The sequence below is a fragment of the Cibotium barometz genome, chromosome 33, assembly GCF_041138505.1.
Source record: "Cibotium barometz isolate CiBa-2024 chromosome 33, ASM4113850v1, whole genome shotgun sequence".
NCBI classification, from domain to species: Eukaryota; Viridiplantae; Streptophyta; class Polypodiopsida; order Cyatheales; family Cibotiaceae; genus Cibotium; species Cibotium barometz.
In genome coordinates this window covers 31,375,548-31,393,426 of record NC_141078.1, presented here as the reverse complement: position 1 = coordinate 31,393,426, position 17,879 = coordinate 31,375,548, and the positions used below count along the sequence as shown (strand labels likewise).

The window sequence follows — 17,879 nt, the reverse complement described above, 5'->3', positions numbered from 1 at the left end:
ACTCATCAACCAAAATGTGAGCCAATGCCTGCTACTCCAAGGTTCTTACCATTATTGCCAACATCCCTAATTGGTTGACAAAGCAATGACATGATTGTACCATGCTAACATGATCTTCAATTTATCTTTCTTTTGTATTAGCCAAAATCATTGTGTATAAGAGAGTACCATGATCCTAATGACCCTCTTCTTTTATTCTACTCCCATGTGACAATGTGCATCTTCTAACAATATAAACCAAAGTTTGGTTGCAATATGACCTTTTTCAAGGTTGATCTAAAGTAAGTAGAGCTTACATTTTGAGTAGCCGTTTTGATCTATTTATTATTGTTGCTTTGCCATCATCCGCAAATACTCACCACTAAATAACCAAAGGAACCAATCTCCAACAATGCTTCACCTCTATATCAATGTGCACCAAGAATCCATTCACATGAGCTACATCAATAAAATAAGTCAACATGTTATACAATCATTTTTTGTTTTTAGAGAGAGAGAGAGAGAGAGAGAGAGAGAGAGAGAGAGAGAGAGAGAGAGAGAGAGAGAGAGAGAGAGAGACTCTATTAATTGCAAAAGCAAACAAGCCCAAAGCAACGCCAACTTGGAGTGTCATCAACACCTCCACTCCAACTCAAGTGCAATAATGTTTAACCCAAGAGCCTCATGAGGAATGAGAACTCTCATTCTTGTTCCGTTGGTTGTGTCCTTGATCCTCCTAGAATCTCCCTCGCCACTTCTTTACCAACCTCTTTTCTCTTTCTTGCTTCTAACCCCACTTTCACTAACATCATTTATTGACTCTCTTCATGTTAACACAAGCATTGGTGATTGATTATTGTAAACATTAGGATCTACTAGACTTATAGGCCTCAAAACAATGCAAAAGCATAACAAAACACAAAGAAACAACAAAGGGAAAAAAAAAGAGAGAAAGAAGAGGAAATATCTTCTCTCTAATCAAATGAGTATCTCGAAGACATGAAGCATCACAATTTTCTCAATTCATGCCTCCCCATCCACAAATAGATCAATTTGTGAGCAATCTCTCACTTGTGCTTTGCTAACCTCTTGTCACACAAAAAACTTTCCTTCAATACTAACACCTCCGCTCCATTGCCTCCGAAGAGACAAAGACCAATTGTGCCACTTCTCATGGAGGAAACAAACAAATAAGGCCAAGCCTATGTAAAAGAGCTAAAACTAGCAATGAACGCCCTCGAGTCACTTACACTTGGGTGGCCTATTGAGAAAAGATAAGCATAAAAACAACCCTTTGTGAGTGTATGTGGGCATGTCTTTTGCATAAGGTTTGAAAAGGCAATACCCTCTTCTAAATCTCAATGTCTCTTCCTTCTCCTTTCCCTTCCCTTCTTGTGAGTCTAGGCATTGAGGCATTCGGTCAAAGCTTTCAACAACCACATTGGCCATGGCTACTACAATGCTTGGAGCCACCTGGGTGTGACAAACTGCTTGAGCAACAGTCTGTGGCACACAGAGATGAAGCCTCACCAAGAGCTTGTAAGTCCCATCCTTGCACACACAGGCTAAGCACAAATCCTTCTTCACCCTTCGAGACTTGTCTAGGAGTACTTCCCACGAGAATAAAACCCTACATAATCATTCTCTTTGACCAATGTCTTGTGCCATGTGCCATGTGCCATAACCATGTTCCAGGAGCCATGGTTCTTGTACTAGATAATTATAATGAAGTAGATTTGGTGTCACATGCACATGGGGAATAGGGCCTAGGCACTTGGGCTTAGGATCATTTACATGTATACCTTTGGGGACCTTGGGCTATATGATACATAGGGCTCATGAGCATTATACAACCTTTTGATCATTTTGACTATTACTTTTTCTTGGAGTTCTTATGTCAAGCTTCCATGGTGGACTTCTCCCTCTTGAGATATTAGGATGGTGACCCACACCCATGTTGTCACTCCATGCCTTGAGTGGCCAATCCTAGTTTCTTGCATTGGTATCAAAGCTTTAATTTGATCCATTTTCTTGAAATTTTTCTTTAAAAAAATTAGTTTTCTTGATCAAGAAATGGGAATATGGTGATCCTTATTGAGTTGATTTGATCTTCTTAATTAACATTTTCATAAGCTTTTGGGAGCTATGGATTATGGTGGTGGACCAAATTTTTTGGATATGGCCTCATCAAATTTAAATGTCAGGACCAAAATTGGGAGAATTTGCTAATCCATGATAAACTGCTAATCCAAAACATTTTACTTCGTTCTCTTCTTCTTACTTAGTCTTGAGAGAAATTAGGGCTTCAATCTCTGTTTTAGCAAAGCACTACCTTAGGGTTTTGAGTGTGCTAGTCTTCCTTTTCAAGTAGAGCACAAAGAAACCTTCTTTACATCACTATTTGTAGCCGAATTCGCGTTTTCTAACAGCGCCATTTTTTTGCACCAAGCCATGTGTTTCTTGTGAGATTAACACTTAGGGCTACTTTGTGAAGCCTAGCTAAGCTTAGCTAAAACTTAAGCAACATTAGAAGCCTTAAAATCTTGGTAATAGACATGATCTACAGTCACTAGGAGGCTCCACAAATCAACAGACTACACACTCTTTACACCTATATTAGTCCTCTAATCTGTGCCAAATCCATGCCTAGATAAGTGTTATAGGCTTAGCAAACTTTGGCCTTGCAATGGAGGGGTTTCTTCCACAATTTCTCTTGTGATTTCTACAAAAGAGATGCACCATTTTTTATCAAATTGAGAGCTTCTTCACTATGGTTTGAATGCCAAAATCATTGCTATGGACAAATGGTGAATCTTCTTAAGGTTTATTAGCTATCTCTTGTGTTTTTCCATGGATGAGCTTGGGGATTTATTATTAGGATATGCATGCCTCGTAATGTTGGGAATCCACACCATAGCTAGCAAGATTGAGACAATTGATGCATGATGGAATGACTAATGCCTTGATTAGAGATTCTCTTACATGATTCACATATATCATGCAAGAATGAATCAATTGGTATATCCAATCAAGGGATTTGAGAGAGCCTTCATCATACAAATACTTTGATGCAATCTATGCTTAAGTGATGCTTTGTTGGATTGCATACGCTTCTCTCATACCATGGTAAGGGCATACTATGGACACTTGATGTGTTGAGATCATTTGGAAGCTATGGAACTATGCCTTGGAGATGAGAAGAGTTGTTCTGGACAACGAGTGAGAATGAGGAATGAGAATTATGCGGACAATGATGAGGATTATGCCTTGGTACATATAGATTATGCTCAGGTAATCATTTGTGATGTGGATCATGCCGATGAATCTATGCATAGTGATGGATACAATAAGGACATGGACTCACATTTAATGGAACATGTTATGAAGTATGAGGCATTCCCTTTTGATGCTCATGGATGCCTATGCATTGACACAGACATAGTCTATCAAGCGTTCACTTTTGGACATAATGTATTCACATATGACCCGAGTAGGTGGTTCTATACAGATTATCATGTACCCACAAGGTTCTATGCATGGGTGCATTATCCTTTTGACCCAGGGAGACATTGGATGTATCTTATCGATGGATGTAGTGCATTACACCATCCATTTGATCCAAGAGGAGGTAAGATCGATACGGTCATGAGTCACGCATGGCTTGGATTTCCATTTGATCCAAGCATCATTATCATTAGCCTCACCATCGACGACATCCTCCTATCCTTTCCATTCGATCCGGGCGGGTGTCGTGGACATGTTTTTGATCACGGATACATTTTGGCCACGAGTGCATTCTTTTTTTGCTTTTGTACATAGTCTCTTGTATATGTTTTGTGCACGACCACCCTTTGATTTCGAGGACAAAATCATTGTAGGAGGAGATGGTTTGTAATGAAGTAGATTTAGTGTCACATGCACATGGGGGATGGGGCCTAGGCACTTGGGAGCTTCGGGTCATTTACATGTGTACCTTTGGGAACCTTAGGCTATATGACACATAGGGCTCATGAACATTGTACAACCTTTTGATCATTTTGACTATTACTTTTTCTTGGAGCTCTTATGTCCAAGCTTCCATGGTAGACTTCTCCCTCTTAAGATGTTAGGATGGTGACCCACACCCATGTTGTCACTCCATGCCTTAAGTGGCCAATCCTAGTTTCTTGCAATAATCCCCCATTCCCAAAGCTTGTACACCCATAATCTTTTGGGCATCCTAGAATTCACCAAAGCTTGTTCACATATGAAGACAGGAAAATGTCCAGGTTGGTGACAGCTTAACCCACAAACAGCCACGTTTATTGGTATCCCTAGGAGCTCTCGTAGCACTTTGCTTCTTGATCCACTAATCTACACCCAAAGCATTAATCCATTGGCTTTCATCTACTCACACTTTCCATGATCTGAAGCAAGTTGCTGCTTGAATACACGTCCACCTAAATAATGCAGACATCGCTTTGGCAACATTCAGATAAGTTTCTTGGCCTGCCATCTCCAACATGGGCACCGTATGGTTACTGCAGTCAAACCGAATTATACATATCATCAAATACATCACAGTCTCTGCACTTATGCTGCATTTTTAATACATGTGAAGTTTGATATCATGATCTCGATCTCCTAACATCGTCCCACATCTGAGCATCTGCATAGATATTGGACATCAAGATAAATGCTGTCCCTGGGTTTTTACCCGATGTCAATGCAACTTCAAAAACGTGTGTACCAAGCTCTACATTGCTCAACTTCTGGCAAGCACCCAAAACAGTATTCCAAGTCACAAGATTAGGCTGAAAAGGCAATTTTTTCATCACTGTCAAGGCCTCATTGATCTGTCCTGTCCGTGCTAACAGAGCAACTATGCAATTCTGATGCTCAATACCTGGGGTAAGGCCATGCCCTTTGATAAATGCCTCAAAGTACACCTGGCCCTTATCTACAAGACCGACATGGTTGCATACAGCAAGGACACAGAGAAATGTGATGTCATTTGGACATACCCTTTCCTCCCTCATCCTCTCCAGCATATAAAAAACAAGTTCACTCTCACCTTGGCAGGAGTATCCTGCAATCAATGCATTCCACGAGACAACATCTCGAACTAACAGCTCATCAAACACTTTCTGTGCATCTGTAAGTTCACCACACTTGGCATACACGTCCACTAGTGTATTGCCAACATAAGAATCCAATTCAAAAGCCTCTTTAGTAATCTCATTGTGCACTTCACGGCACAAATCTAGGGCTCCTATACTAGCACAAACTCTCAAGCTGCAGACAAATGAAACCGCATTAGGAGAGACATTTTCCAGTTGCATCTGCTTCAAACAGTTCCATGCTTCCACACCAAGGCAATGTTCAGTATATCCTTCAATCAATGCAGTCCATGAAACAACACTCCGAAACGGCATCTTGTCAAACACACTCTGTGCGTCTATTAGTGATCCACATTTTGCATACATATCTACCAGTATGTTGCCTACAAAAAGATCATCTTCGTACCCCACTTTTGTAATCTGAGTGTGTAATTCTTGGCCCCTGCCTATGGCCCCCATGCTGACACAAGCTTTCAAGCTGCAAGTGTATGTGACTGTGTTTGGAGATATGCCCTCCAGTTGCATTTGTTCTAAACATTTCAGTGCTGCTTCACCGAGCCCATGCTCAGTATGCCCTGCAATAAGAGCAGTCCAGGAAACGACGTTGTGAACAGGCAAATCGTCAAACACGTCTCTCGCATCTGCAAGTGAGCCACCTTTCATGTACATATCCACCAATATACTGCAAAAAAAGGGACCTATTTCAAAACCCTCTTTGCAAATCTCTGCATGTAATTTTCTTCCCCTATCCAACGCTCCTATGGTGCCACAACCTTTCAATGTCCCAGCAAATGTGACAGCGTTTGGGAGCACCCCCTCTAGCTGCATCTGTTCAAAACAGTGGAGAGCTTCCTCACCGAGCCCCTCTTCAGCATACCCTGTAATTAATGCATTCCACGACACTACATTATGATCTGGCAGCTCATTGAAGACTTCTTGTGCCTCTGCAAGTGAGCTGCATTTCCCATACATATCCACTAGAGTACTAGCAACATACAAGTCACTTTCAAAACCCTCTTGAACAATCTCAACATGTAATTCTCGACCCCTCTCTATTGCCCCTATGCTGGCACAAGCTTTCAAGATGCAGACAAGAGTCACAATGCTTGGAGTCACACCCTTTGATTGCATTTGCTTCCAACAGTGCAACGCTTCGGCACCAAGCCCATTTTCTGCATACGCTTGGATTACAATAGTCCACGAAACTGCATCCCGTATCGGCAGCTCATGAAACACTTCCTGTGCTTCTGCAACTGAGCCACACTTGGAATACATATCCAGCAAACTATTTCCAACAAAAGGATCTCTTTCAAATCCCTCTTTCGCAATCTCTGCATGTATTTCTCGACCCTTCTTTATGGCTTCCACTGTGCCACAAGCTTTCAAGCTGCAAACAAGCATAGCCGAATCTACAGAGCCATGCTCCAGCTGCAAGTTTTCAAAACCATCCAGCACTTCCTTGCTAATTTCCCATGCGTCTTCCAAAAAGCCACAAGTTGCATACACATCCACCAGTATACTAACAATAAAAGGGTCTCTTTCAAAGCCCTCTTTGACAATCTCTGTGTGAAGTTCTTGGCCCCTTCTCACGTCCTTCAGTCTGATACAAGCTTTCAACAGGGCCTGGAGTGTAAACCTGCTAGGACTTACACAGCTTTCCTGCATTTTCTGATACAGGGTGAAAGCATGCTGAGACTCACCACACTGAATATACCCTTGAATAAGGGAGGTCCAACAATACTCATTCCGATGAACCAGCCTGTGGAAAACGTTCTGTGCGTTGGAAATGCCTCCGCATTCTACAAGCATTGGGACAAGGTGGTTGCCAAGCTCTCTCTGTGTTTCTAGCCCACTTGCATGGATATGCATATGCACACGTATGGCATTATGTAGATTTTTGTCCTTTCTGCAGCTTTGTAGGATGTTTATGTAATCTTCTACTGAAGGCGGGTTGGTCAAACATTGTGAAAGAGCAAGTATCTCCTCCAAGAGGCTTAGCATCTCCAACTCTTGCTTTCCTTCAAGGTTGGTGCCCAAATGTTTCAAAGCCCCTCAAACTTGCAGGAAGAACATACAAATAACCATTACAAAGCTGCAATGATCAAGGGTATGGAGACTAAGTACTTACTAGCAACAATAGCTACATCAGCCAACCCCATTCCACCCCAGTTGATGGAGCCTCTTCTTCCCCACCCCTCCGACCCCCCACACACACAACCACCACCACCACCACCCGCCCACCCCCCCCTCCCCCCCCCCGGAAAAAAAAAAAGAGAAAGCCACCTACTTTTTGATAACTATAGTATCTGTATCTCCTTTTTATTCACAAACGAGTCTTCTGTACAGGGAAGATGGAAACCTGGGAATAGTGTGAAAGCAAGTTCCCTGACAACCTCATGACATCCAAGTTTGGGACAATGATAAGCTTGTCTTGATGAGCTCCATGCATGTCGAGATCCAGGTGCTGTTCGAAACTGCTGGTTTAACAAGGTAAGGGTCTTGCCATGTTGACCATGGTCAACCCATGATTTTGGGCCAATTAGCGGTGTGGGTTTGTGAACAGGAAGGGGGAGGTCCTGGGTTCAAATCCCTGTAGGCTCCCCAGCAACATCCGGGCTGTTTGCGGCCATAACTGTACCGCACTCAATGCAATGCCATTTGGGTCATGGCTTGGACAAGCTCTACCATACCCCCGAGCCATGGAGGGCGCGGGCTTGAGCAGACAAGACTTCATGACTCTCACAGAACATAATATTCTCACCTGTGGATCAACGCGGTTCTTTGATGGGCTCCCTATATACCTGCACCAGGGCCATGGCCAATGACTCTTCCGGACAAGACCATAGCCGTTCTGTCAAAGTTGTATAGCTCGGTTCTCGTAGTGACCAACTTTCAACCAATCAAAATAAACCAACTCTTAAAATCTATTTCGATTTTTGTTTCTTAAATCTTTACTGTATAACTAGAATATATTAGAATATATGAAAAATCATTTCTTAAAATAAGGGGTACTTAAAATCTCAATTCACTTAAAATCTCAATTCTGGCCAGTAAAAATATACTAGAATGCCTTTTTTTCGAGCACTGGTCCTTTACTTGCTTTATTCTAAAAATCCATATATTTGCTTTAAAATGGGTTAATCGTATTGAAAATCAATGGGTATCAGTTAGCTCTATATTGCAAGGCCCCTTTCTGAGGAAAAGATGCTTGGTGTATGAGTAGCACACCAACATCCAACATATTCATAGTCCAGTTTGGACACTAAGAATTGGGCCATATGTGGCTAGGTGGTTAAGAGATGGCTTAGGTAGATTTAACATCATGCCAAATAGACTGCATGCTTAATATACCCATATAGGACCATAGTACTTCTTCACATGACACATGGTCGTCAGATTGTAGGGCTCAAACAGGTAGTACAAAATGACCTCCAATAGGTTTAGAAGTTGCACCGAACCTCGAATGGGTCTCTTATTGATAGTCCATTAGTACCCAAATGGTCAATTGGGTCCAGCTGGACTCAACATAGGACGGCCAATGAAGGCTAACCTACCAAATGATTGCTCTTTAGTAGTATATATAGACGAGGATAAAAAATAAGAGTCTATCATAATGTAAATATAGACGAGCTAGTGAATATACATTTTATGTATAAGAATGAATAGAAACCTTGATTGAATCTTCCAAATTTTACATGTTATATGCTGACGTGCACTGCATTTTTTTATACTTCATGGTAATCATAACCCACTCAAAATTAGTAATTTTGGGTAATTTAAAAAATACCACAAATTTCCTTTGTAAAATAGCCTAGCACTTTTTGGAAGACCTTGTAAAATAGCTATTGAACTAAAAATGACCCCTACTTTTTTCATTGTAGAGTGGTTCAATAGCTTTCAGTGCATGTATCAACTTATCTTTCACAAGGGACAAATAAATATAAAATCTAAGTTTTAACTAAATCAAGTGGGCCAAGTAATTAGGTGGTGATATTAGAATTGTCTATTTGTTGTTTGCCTCGATAAATTTTTGCATCTATAGTGGACCAACTCCTTTCATGTATGTTGATCAGAATGAACATCATGCGGCGATAAAAGCGAGAAAGGGGTATTCGAGCGAATGCTTATGATAACCAATTCAATGCTAGTCAAACTAATGAAAGGCTAGTCAAAGGTCAACATGGTCAAATGGTTCATCACACCTATTTTGCCATGGGATTAATTAATTTATAGAGATGAGAAGGGTAGAGAGCTAGGCTAAGGTATAAGTGAGATGTGTGAACCACCCACACTTATCGTATTTGCATATGTTTATAAGTCAAAACTCTTTACTTTCTAGTGGACCACACGTTGAATTTTCTAAAACTTTGTGTTCTTTTCTTACTTTCCCTCTTACTAATGGTACTTGCTACTCTTTAATGTGATTCTTTCTCTATGATTTGCTTCTTGCACCAATGTGTAATTGCTTACATTTAAACTCTTGTTGTTTGAGCATGTGGAATGTGTTTAGCTCAAGATTTAAGCTTTATGAATGGATGTGAAGAGCATGCATGTGTAAAAGCCTCTTGACTGAAAAAATAAACCCTCTTTGCTTGAGTTGTAATGTAGATTGAAAGGGAATGGAACCAACAAAGGCAATGGAGTAAGAGAGCTTGTGAGATTGAACTATGTGGGAGATTAAGCTGTGTGAGACCCAATGGCCCTCTCATTATGATAATCTTGAGGAACTTGGATTGTGAGGGAAAGAGAAGCAGTGTGAGATCCAATCCTCTCATTATGATAATCTTGAGGAACTTGGAGAGGAGTTGTAAGATTCCTCCCCAACCTCTCAAGATGTCCAACATCTTCCCTTGTAATCAAAAAATGGATGTTATGCCTCATTAAAAAAAAGGCATTCCCCTCTCTTCTTTAGTAAATCCAACCATTCTTTATCCTAGATGATTGATTATTGGATAAAATCAAGTTTTTCATAAATGTTTCTCTTAAATAAGTAGAAAATGTTTACTTTAGAATGATTTAAATACTCTTGGTGAACTTCTAATTAACTTTAGTGAATTAAAAATTAAAAAATGGTCAGCCATACAAAGGAGGTTATGGCAAAATTTTTTGAAAATTAGTGAAATAAATTTCATCTTTTATTAATCAAAAAGAGTAATCTCCACCGTTAGAGTATTCTAAAAGTGTCATTTTCATTCATGCATAGAAAGATGCATATTGATTAATTTTTATAAAAGAATGATTTTCAATAGAATTAAATTCTATGAAAGATACTTATTGATAATTTTTTATTATAAAAGTGTTACTTTTATCATTATTGATTTCTATGCATAAAAGAATATTTTTCTTATTATAAAAGTGTTACTTTTATCATTATTGATTCTATGCATAAAAGATATTTTTTTATATTAAAAGTGTGATTTTCATCATAAATGACTTTTATGCATAAACCTATGCATAAAAGATATTTTTCTATATTAAAAGTGTGATTTTTATCATAAATGATTTTTTATGCATAAAAGATATAATTTTTTATATATTAAAAGTGGGATTTTCATCATAAATGATTTTTATGCATAAATATACGCATAAAAGATATTTTTTTATATTAAAAGTGTGATTTTCATCATAAATTATTTTTATGCATAAACCTATGCATAAAAGATATTTTTTTATATTAAAAGTGTGATTTTCATCATAAATGATTTTTATGCATAAACCTATGCATAAAAGATATATTTTTTATATTAAAAGTGTGATTTTCATCATAAATGATTTTTATGCATAAACCTATGCATAAAAGATATTTTTTATATTAAAAGTGTGATTTTCATCATAAATGATTTTTATGCATAAACCTGTGCATAAAAGATTGTTTTTTTATATTAAAAGTGTGATTTTCATCATAAATGAATTTTATGCATAAACCTATGCATAAAAGATTGTTTTTTTAATATTAAGAGTGTGATTTTCATCATAAATAATTTTTATGCATAAACCTATTCATAAAAGATATTTTTTATATTAAAAGTGTGATTTTCATCATAAATGATTTTTATGCATAAACCTATGCATAAAAGATATATTTTTATGCATAAACCTATGCATAAAAGATATATTTTTTTATATTAAAAGTGTGATTTTCATCATAAATGATTTTTATGCATAAAAGATATTTTTTTATATTAAAAGTGTGATTTTCATCATAAATGATTTTTATGCATAAAAGATATTTTTTTATATTAAAAGTGTGATTTTCATCCTAAATGATTTTATGCATAAACCTATGCATAAAAGATATTTTTTTAATATTAAAAGTGTGATTTTCATCATAAATGATTTTTATGCATAAACATATGCATAAATGAAATTCTTTCATGATAAAAGAGTGATTTTCAACATAAATGATTTTTATGATGATAAAAGTGTGACTTTCATCAGAATTGGATTTTATGCATAATAAGATGCATATAGAATCTTTATAATTAAATAAGGGTTCTCCTTAATCCTCTGTTTAATTTCCACAAAAATTAAAAAAATGAATAAGTAGATAATCTGTGTGAGAAGAAATACTACCGTTTCATATTCACTAAGATGGTAATGAGAAAATTCAATTAAACTATCGAAGACGGAGATTGAGATAAATGATTATTTTATTCCTCCTAAGAAATTCATGTTTTAGAAATCTGTAAGCAAATATCGTCGAACGAAATTTAGAAAAAGAGAAATTGAAATAGTACCTTTTGAGAAAGATAGTTTAGGAAGAACCTTTCCAGACCCAAACTCTAATTCAGACTATTGACCAAGACCTAATTCCTTCGTCAATTTCAATCAATGACGATGTCCCCAGTTCTGAAAAAATGTACTCAAATTCCCCACCGAATCTGAAACTAAGTTAAGACTTTTGATTTTGATATGAGGATCAAGTTAACAGAATTCTGTTTGGAATTCAGACCTGGATCTAGAAGTATTGGGATACGGATTTAAGATTTATTCATGGTATTCAAACAAAATCAAAACTGTAAACTTACATAGAAACCATGTTTTCTTAAGGGACTGTCTTACGCCAGAATGTTGGAGGGAGCATTTGGCATATATGTTTATCTAAGGGAAGTTCGGTTGTAACAGCTGGCGGGGAGTGTTCGAGGGACAGCTCATGCGGCAAAAACCTGCCCAGGTCTTGACCAACCTGGGCAGGTTGTAACAGCTGGCGGGGAGTGTTCGAGGGACAGCTCATGCGGCAAAAACCTGCCCAGGTCTTGACCAACCTGGGTATGGTGAAAAATGGTGTGCTTCCGGTACGATGGGCGAGGGCCGACGAAGCAGTCCCTGAGTGAAGTACCAAGACACCTAAGGAGGATCCTAGAGGGTTCTGACCAGGCGATGCACAGGCTCGTGGTGCTTAGGACACCCATTCATATGTCGAGGAAGATATATATATGTATGTTGACAAAATGATTATTGTAATCTGTTTACTGGATATCGTTGCTGACCAGCTGGTCCCAACGGAGAGTCTAGAGTGGTACTATTTTTGTGAAACAAGGGATTGAATGGAAATTTTGAGTTATGAAACCTGTGATCATATCTGTTTTGTCAATGGATTATTTTTTATATATTAAAGTTTTAAAGAGAAGTGTGTGCGTATCTATTTTCTAAAGCTAAAGTTAAGAAAGGCAATTCAATTATGGGTGGGTGAGTACTTGTTTAGTTCTACCGATTCCAGTGGTAGGGTGGTGGCTAACCCATGGGCCGGATGGGGTTAGGCCGGAATCAGTGGAGTTTTAATAATCAAACTGAAAAATCTTAGGATTACGCTAGGATTCGAGTAGCTAGTTCATTCTCTAAATAAATTTCTCAATTGGGTGGATCAACGGCTGTGCCTGATCTTGATTAGGAAAAAAGCATTGAATTTACTCAGATTATCAAATTATATCAGTGATAGTTTCCTTCTATCTGGTTTACTCAGGTGAAGGATAGTTTAGAATTGATCTCGTTAGAAAACTCGTTAAGAAAAATTCAAAAAGGTGGAATCGTTCCCGCTTTCCGGGTATGGGAAATTTTCCCAGTTTCGGTTTTCGGAATGACCACCAGCCTAGTCTCGTGTGCCCAGACATTCGTGGGCGAGGCCCCGAGTGAGAAATCCTGCCCCGCGCACGAGGGGTCTGCTGTTAGCTACCGGGAGTCCGATGCGCGGAGGGGGCAGTGGGATCTCACAGTTGGTATCAAAGCAAAAATTGCCTAAATTTTTAATAGAAATCTGGGAAAGAAATGTTTTTCACTTTTGTTAATACTATGAGAATGAACTTCAAAAATTGAAAACTTATAAATTGAATTGGAAATTTATAGATGGACACCCCAAACCTATCTGGAATTCCTGGACTCTCTCAGAGTCAGGACATGATAGCTTTTGCATTTGATCACCTCATCAACTCTACTACAAATCGAATGAGCAGAGTGAGACTCGCTCGCCATTTTGAGAGCCTTTACTTTCCTGATCCTCTTGAGCGACGTCGGTATATGTGGTTCAATGGAGGACAGTGCATTAATGTCAGTACCAGTCAGCGTCAGAGGCTCAGACAAAATATTTCCTTGGCCATGATTCTGATAAGACTAGGGCTTGTTCAGCTCTTTGATCATTCACCCAGGAACTTTAGAACTTCATGCCGATTTTTTAGACTTCTTAGCCGCTTTATCCTGAGAAATAGAATTACAGCACCTCTTTGGGTAATGAATCGTGTGTACCATTTTATGTCTTCTTCACAGTTTCGCTTCTTTATGCGATTACGACGACGACTGAGGCGGTGATTCTGGAGCTGAGCTGCTCTATGTACATATTGCAACTTTTATATAAATATAGAAATTTTTTTGGGAGAAAAATTCCCTGTTGTATAAGTGATTGTTTACGGACTATCCAATAAAGAAAAATCTGTTATCGGCGGGCGGCGGACATATGTCATAGATCTCCAATAAGATCATTGTCTTGTTTAAGAAATTGTTTTCCGAACCTCTTAAGTCTTAGGATCTCGTGGATGATATCAAAATAAAAATTTAATAATATATAAATTTTTGGCAGAATCATGAGACGAGGAAACCGTGGCCGTCAGCCAGACCCTCTCTCTGAAGATGACGAGCTTGACCCTGATGTTCGCAAGGCTCTTCATATGACTCAGCCAGGACCCTTCAAAGGAGAAAGGGGAGACCTAGGCGACGCTGTGGAGAAATGGGTGGAAGCCATGGAAGAATATTTTGACGTCACAAGCTACAATGAGCGAGCAAAATGGCTCTTGCCCAGCTGAAAATAGTGGAAACAGCCAGGGTAGCATGGAGGAGCCACTGTGACACCAACCGTCTGGACATAAATACTCAATCCTGGAACGACCTAAAAACCTATCTAAGAAAGAGATTTTGTCCCCCTAGATTTTTGGAAACCAAAATGAATGAATTTTTAGAGCTTAAGCAGGAGAGCAAAACCATCGAGGAATATCACCAGGCCTTTGCTCTTCTACTCAAATATTCACCACCTCTAGATGAAGAACAACTCATGGCTAGGTTCATTCGGGGAATGAACGAACCCTTGAACACACTGGTCAAAAATACCAAGCCAGTGTCCATGGCTGAAGCAGTAAGAATGGCAAAAGATTTTGCCAAAGCCTTTGTAGTAAAGGTCCCGCCAAAGCCTGCACCCTCTAACTTTAAAAGATTCCAAGCCCAGGGAAGTACTTCAAACTTTCCACCCCCGAAGAGGCAGCAAGGCCCGAATCATAATTAGGATGCAGGAAGGTTCCGAAGTGAAGGAAGACCCTTCCCCCAGAATACTTTCTCAGGAGCCCCATCTCTTTCAAGAAATCAGAGGGATGAGCTCAGAAGTGAAAACCGATGTTTTGGGTACCAAGGCTTTGGTCACCAACTGAAAGACTGCCCGACTCCTGCCATGTCAAGGGGACAGGGAAGTCAAGGACCCCAAGTTCAGAGACCAACCCCTTCATACTAGTCTACTGTCTTGCCCAAGTTAGGGAAACCTCAGAAGAACTCCAGCTCAATCAGCCATCTGCCTCTGTCCAGAGTAACCTCAGAACTCCCTCCCAGAATTGGGGCAACCAAAGAGAGAGAGTTCCACCTCAGACTGCAGAAGCAGCCAAAGCAGTCACAATTTCAGATGTAGTAGAAGAGAAAAGAGGGCAGATCTTTGCTGCAATTGAAAACCAAGGACCTAACACCATCAGTTCTCAGTCATCCATACTCCAGCAGAGTATCAGGGTAAGCCTTTTAAGCTTTTGATTGATTCGGGCAGTTCTCATTCATTCATTTCCCCTAGATGCTTGCGTAATCTAGTCTTAGAATAGAAATCAGGGAAACCTATGTAAGTTGAATTGGCCAATGGGAAGACTCTTTTCACTCACCATGAGACAGATCTTATCTAGTTCAATCTAGATGGTAATGTAACGGACTGTCAGTTTAAAGTTTTACCTCTGGGAGTTTTTGACGGGATCCTTGGAATGGATTGGCTCCACAAAAATCAAGCTGACATACACTGTCACAATGGAACCATTTCCTTCCATGACCTTCATGGGAACAAAGTTCAAGGAACTGGAGTTTCCGGATCCCCAGACCTTCAGTTAGTAAAAGCTTCCAGGTTGCTGAAAGGACTTAGGGAGAAGTAGCAAATTTATGTTGTCAAAATGAACCCAGTAGACTCAAATTTATGTTGTCAAAATGAACCCAGTAGACTCAAAGCTTAAGGCTAAAGAACCAGAATGGTTAAGTGAATTTGATGATCTATTCCCAGCAGAGCTAACTGAAATGCCTCCAATCCGGGAAGTAGATCATGTGATTGAATTGACCCCCAGAGCTCAACCACAAAATCCCAGTTCTTCCTGAAGCCATTGAACTCAAGGAACAGCTTAGACAGCTATTAGAACAAGGGTTTGTAAGACCCAATGTTTCACCTTGGGGTGAGCCAGTTCTCTTTCAGAAAAAGAAAGATGGAACGCTTAGACTCATGTGTGGACTACAGAGGTCTAAATCAGCTGACAGTTAAGAATAAGTATCCTATCCCAAGAATTGATGAGCTTCTGGACAGGCTAAATGGAGCCCAGATCTTCACAAAGATAGATCTTAAATCCGGGTATTACCAGATCAGGATCAATGATCAAGATATACCGAAAACAGCCATCAATACTCGCTATGGGCATTATGAATTTACTGTCATGCCTTTCGGATTAACTAATGCCCCAGCTACATTGAATCGCCTAATGCAGGACATCCTCAGAGAATACTTGGATGATTTTGTTCTAGTTTTCTTTGATGACATTCTGATTTACTCAAAGAATGCAGCTGACCATGAGACTCATGTTCGAAAAGTCCTTGAGATTCTAAGGAAGCACCAACTCTTTGCCAAAAAGAGCAAATGCACTTTCTCTGTCGACCATGTTGAATACTTGGACTTTCTGGTATCCAAAGATGGAATTTCTCCAGATTCCGCAAAAGTCCATGCAGTCATAGACTGGCCTGAACCAAAGACAGTGAAAGAAGTCAGAGGATTCTTGGGGTGCAAAAGAAATCAACACAAACTCTTCAAGAAAGGAAAGGTGGCTGTGATAGCACCTACAAAACTACTTGTGTTGATCTTCCTAAAACATGTATTAAAACACCGGTTGTCCCGATTTCTCCTTGTTACACAATTCAACCATCAACTTGTGTACCTACGACAAGTCCAAATGAGTCTCATTTGAGCATAGATTCTAGCATTTCAATGCCTAAATCCTCTTATCTTGCTCAAATTCCAAGACAATTGCTAAAGTTTCCACCGCTTAAAAAGGATATACCAAAAACTAAAGATAAGGCATTAACACTACAATTAAAGCTCTTTGGTAAATCAATGTTTGAATAATGTAGTTCCTTATGCCTTTAGAAGATGTGTTTTCTTTGAGATAATCTTGTTTTTGATTGGAATTGTCATGATGCATATGAGTGTTCTAAATTTCATTGTTCTACGTCCAGATAACTCCTGATGGATATTTGGCGAGATACATGTCCACCATGCATTGATCCTGATAGTACTCGACCAGATCATCGCGGGGGTTATAGTGCTCCTCCGTTTCAAACACATTCTAGGTACTTCTATGCTCCCTTAGGTGAAAATTGCTGTGGGCATCACTTTGTCACGTTATTCTATCAACAGCATCACCCATTTCCACATTGTCAAGAGTGTGCACGGCTTGTATTAGAAGAAGCTTCACATATTTGTTGGATATGCCGCTCTTACTTTAGACGATATGGCATGGGCTTAATGAAGCAAATTGTGGGAGTTACACCCCAACGCCATAATCTTCTTAATGTGAGAATACCAGAGAGAGGACCAAATCAACGTAGATTACCTGAGGAGGTTCAAGCACAACAATGGAGGGATACAAGCTTAAATGACTTGCAACCACCGATCTTGCAAGCCCTCCTTCCCCAAGCCTCAACATGTCAATATTGGATAAATATGAGTACCTATATTGCTCAGTTCCAAAATCAAAACTGTTTGATTAACCTTCCCATAGAACCAATGCCATATTTTAGTGAGGAAGCACTCCTTCCTCTACCACCCTCTCCAGCGGCCAGTTTTTGTGAGGGGTTGTCTCTGCATCCTGAGGAAATTAATACCATCTTTCCAGCAGACGAGGACACGGATCCAGCACCAGTGCAAGGGTTAGTTCAGTGACTCCATAATAAGATCGACAAGCCAGGGCACTTTTCTCCCACTGGGTTTTTCCCCTCAGCTATATTCGGTGTTTGGCACCAATGGCAAATTTTATTTTT

General features: G+C 39.4%; 1 protein-coding gene across 1 annotated transcript; it reads right to left on the bottom strand.

Moving 5' to 3' along the window:
• Positions 1-4,586: 4,586 nt before the first annotated feature.
• Positions 4,587-6,887, bottom strand: LOC147619484 (pentatricopeptide repeat-containing protein At4g13650-like). Its single transcript, XM_086773447.1, has one exon. It carries the CDS (start codon positions 6,885-6,887, stop codon positions 4,587-4,589), a length of 2,301 nt encoding a protein of 766 aa, XP_086629573.1.
• Positions 6,888-17,879: the final 10,992 nt, after the last annotated feature.

Bases quoted from the DNA above. Each gene is read 5' to 3' on its own strand.
- LOC147619484 (XM_086773447.1), bottom strand. From the start codon at position 6,887: ATGCTTGTAGAATGCGGAGGCATTTCCAACGCACAGAACGTTTTCCAC.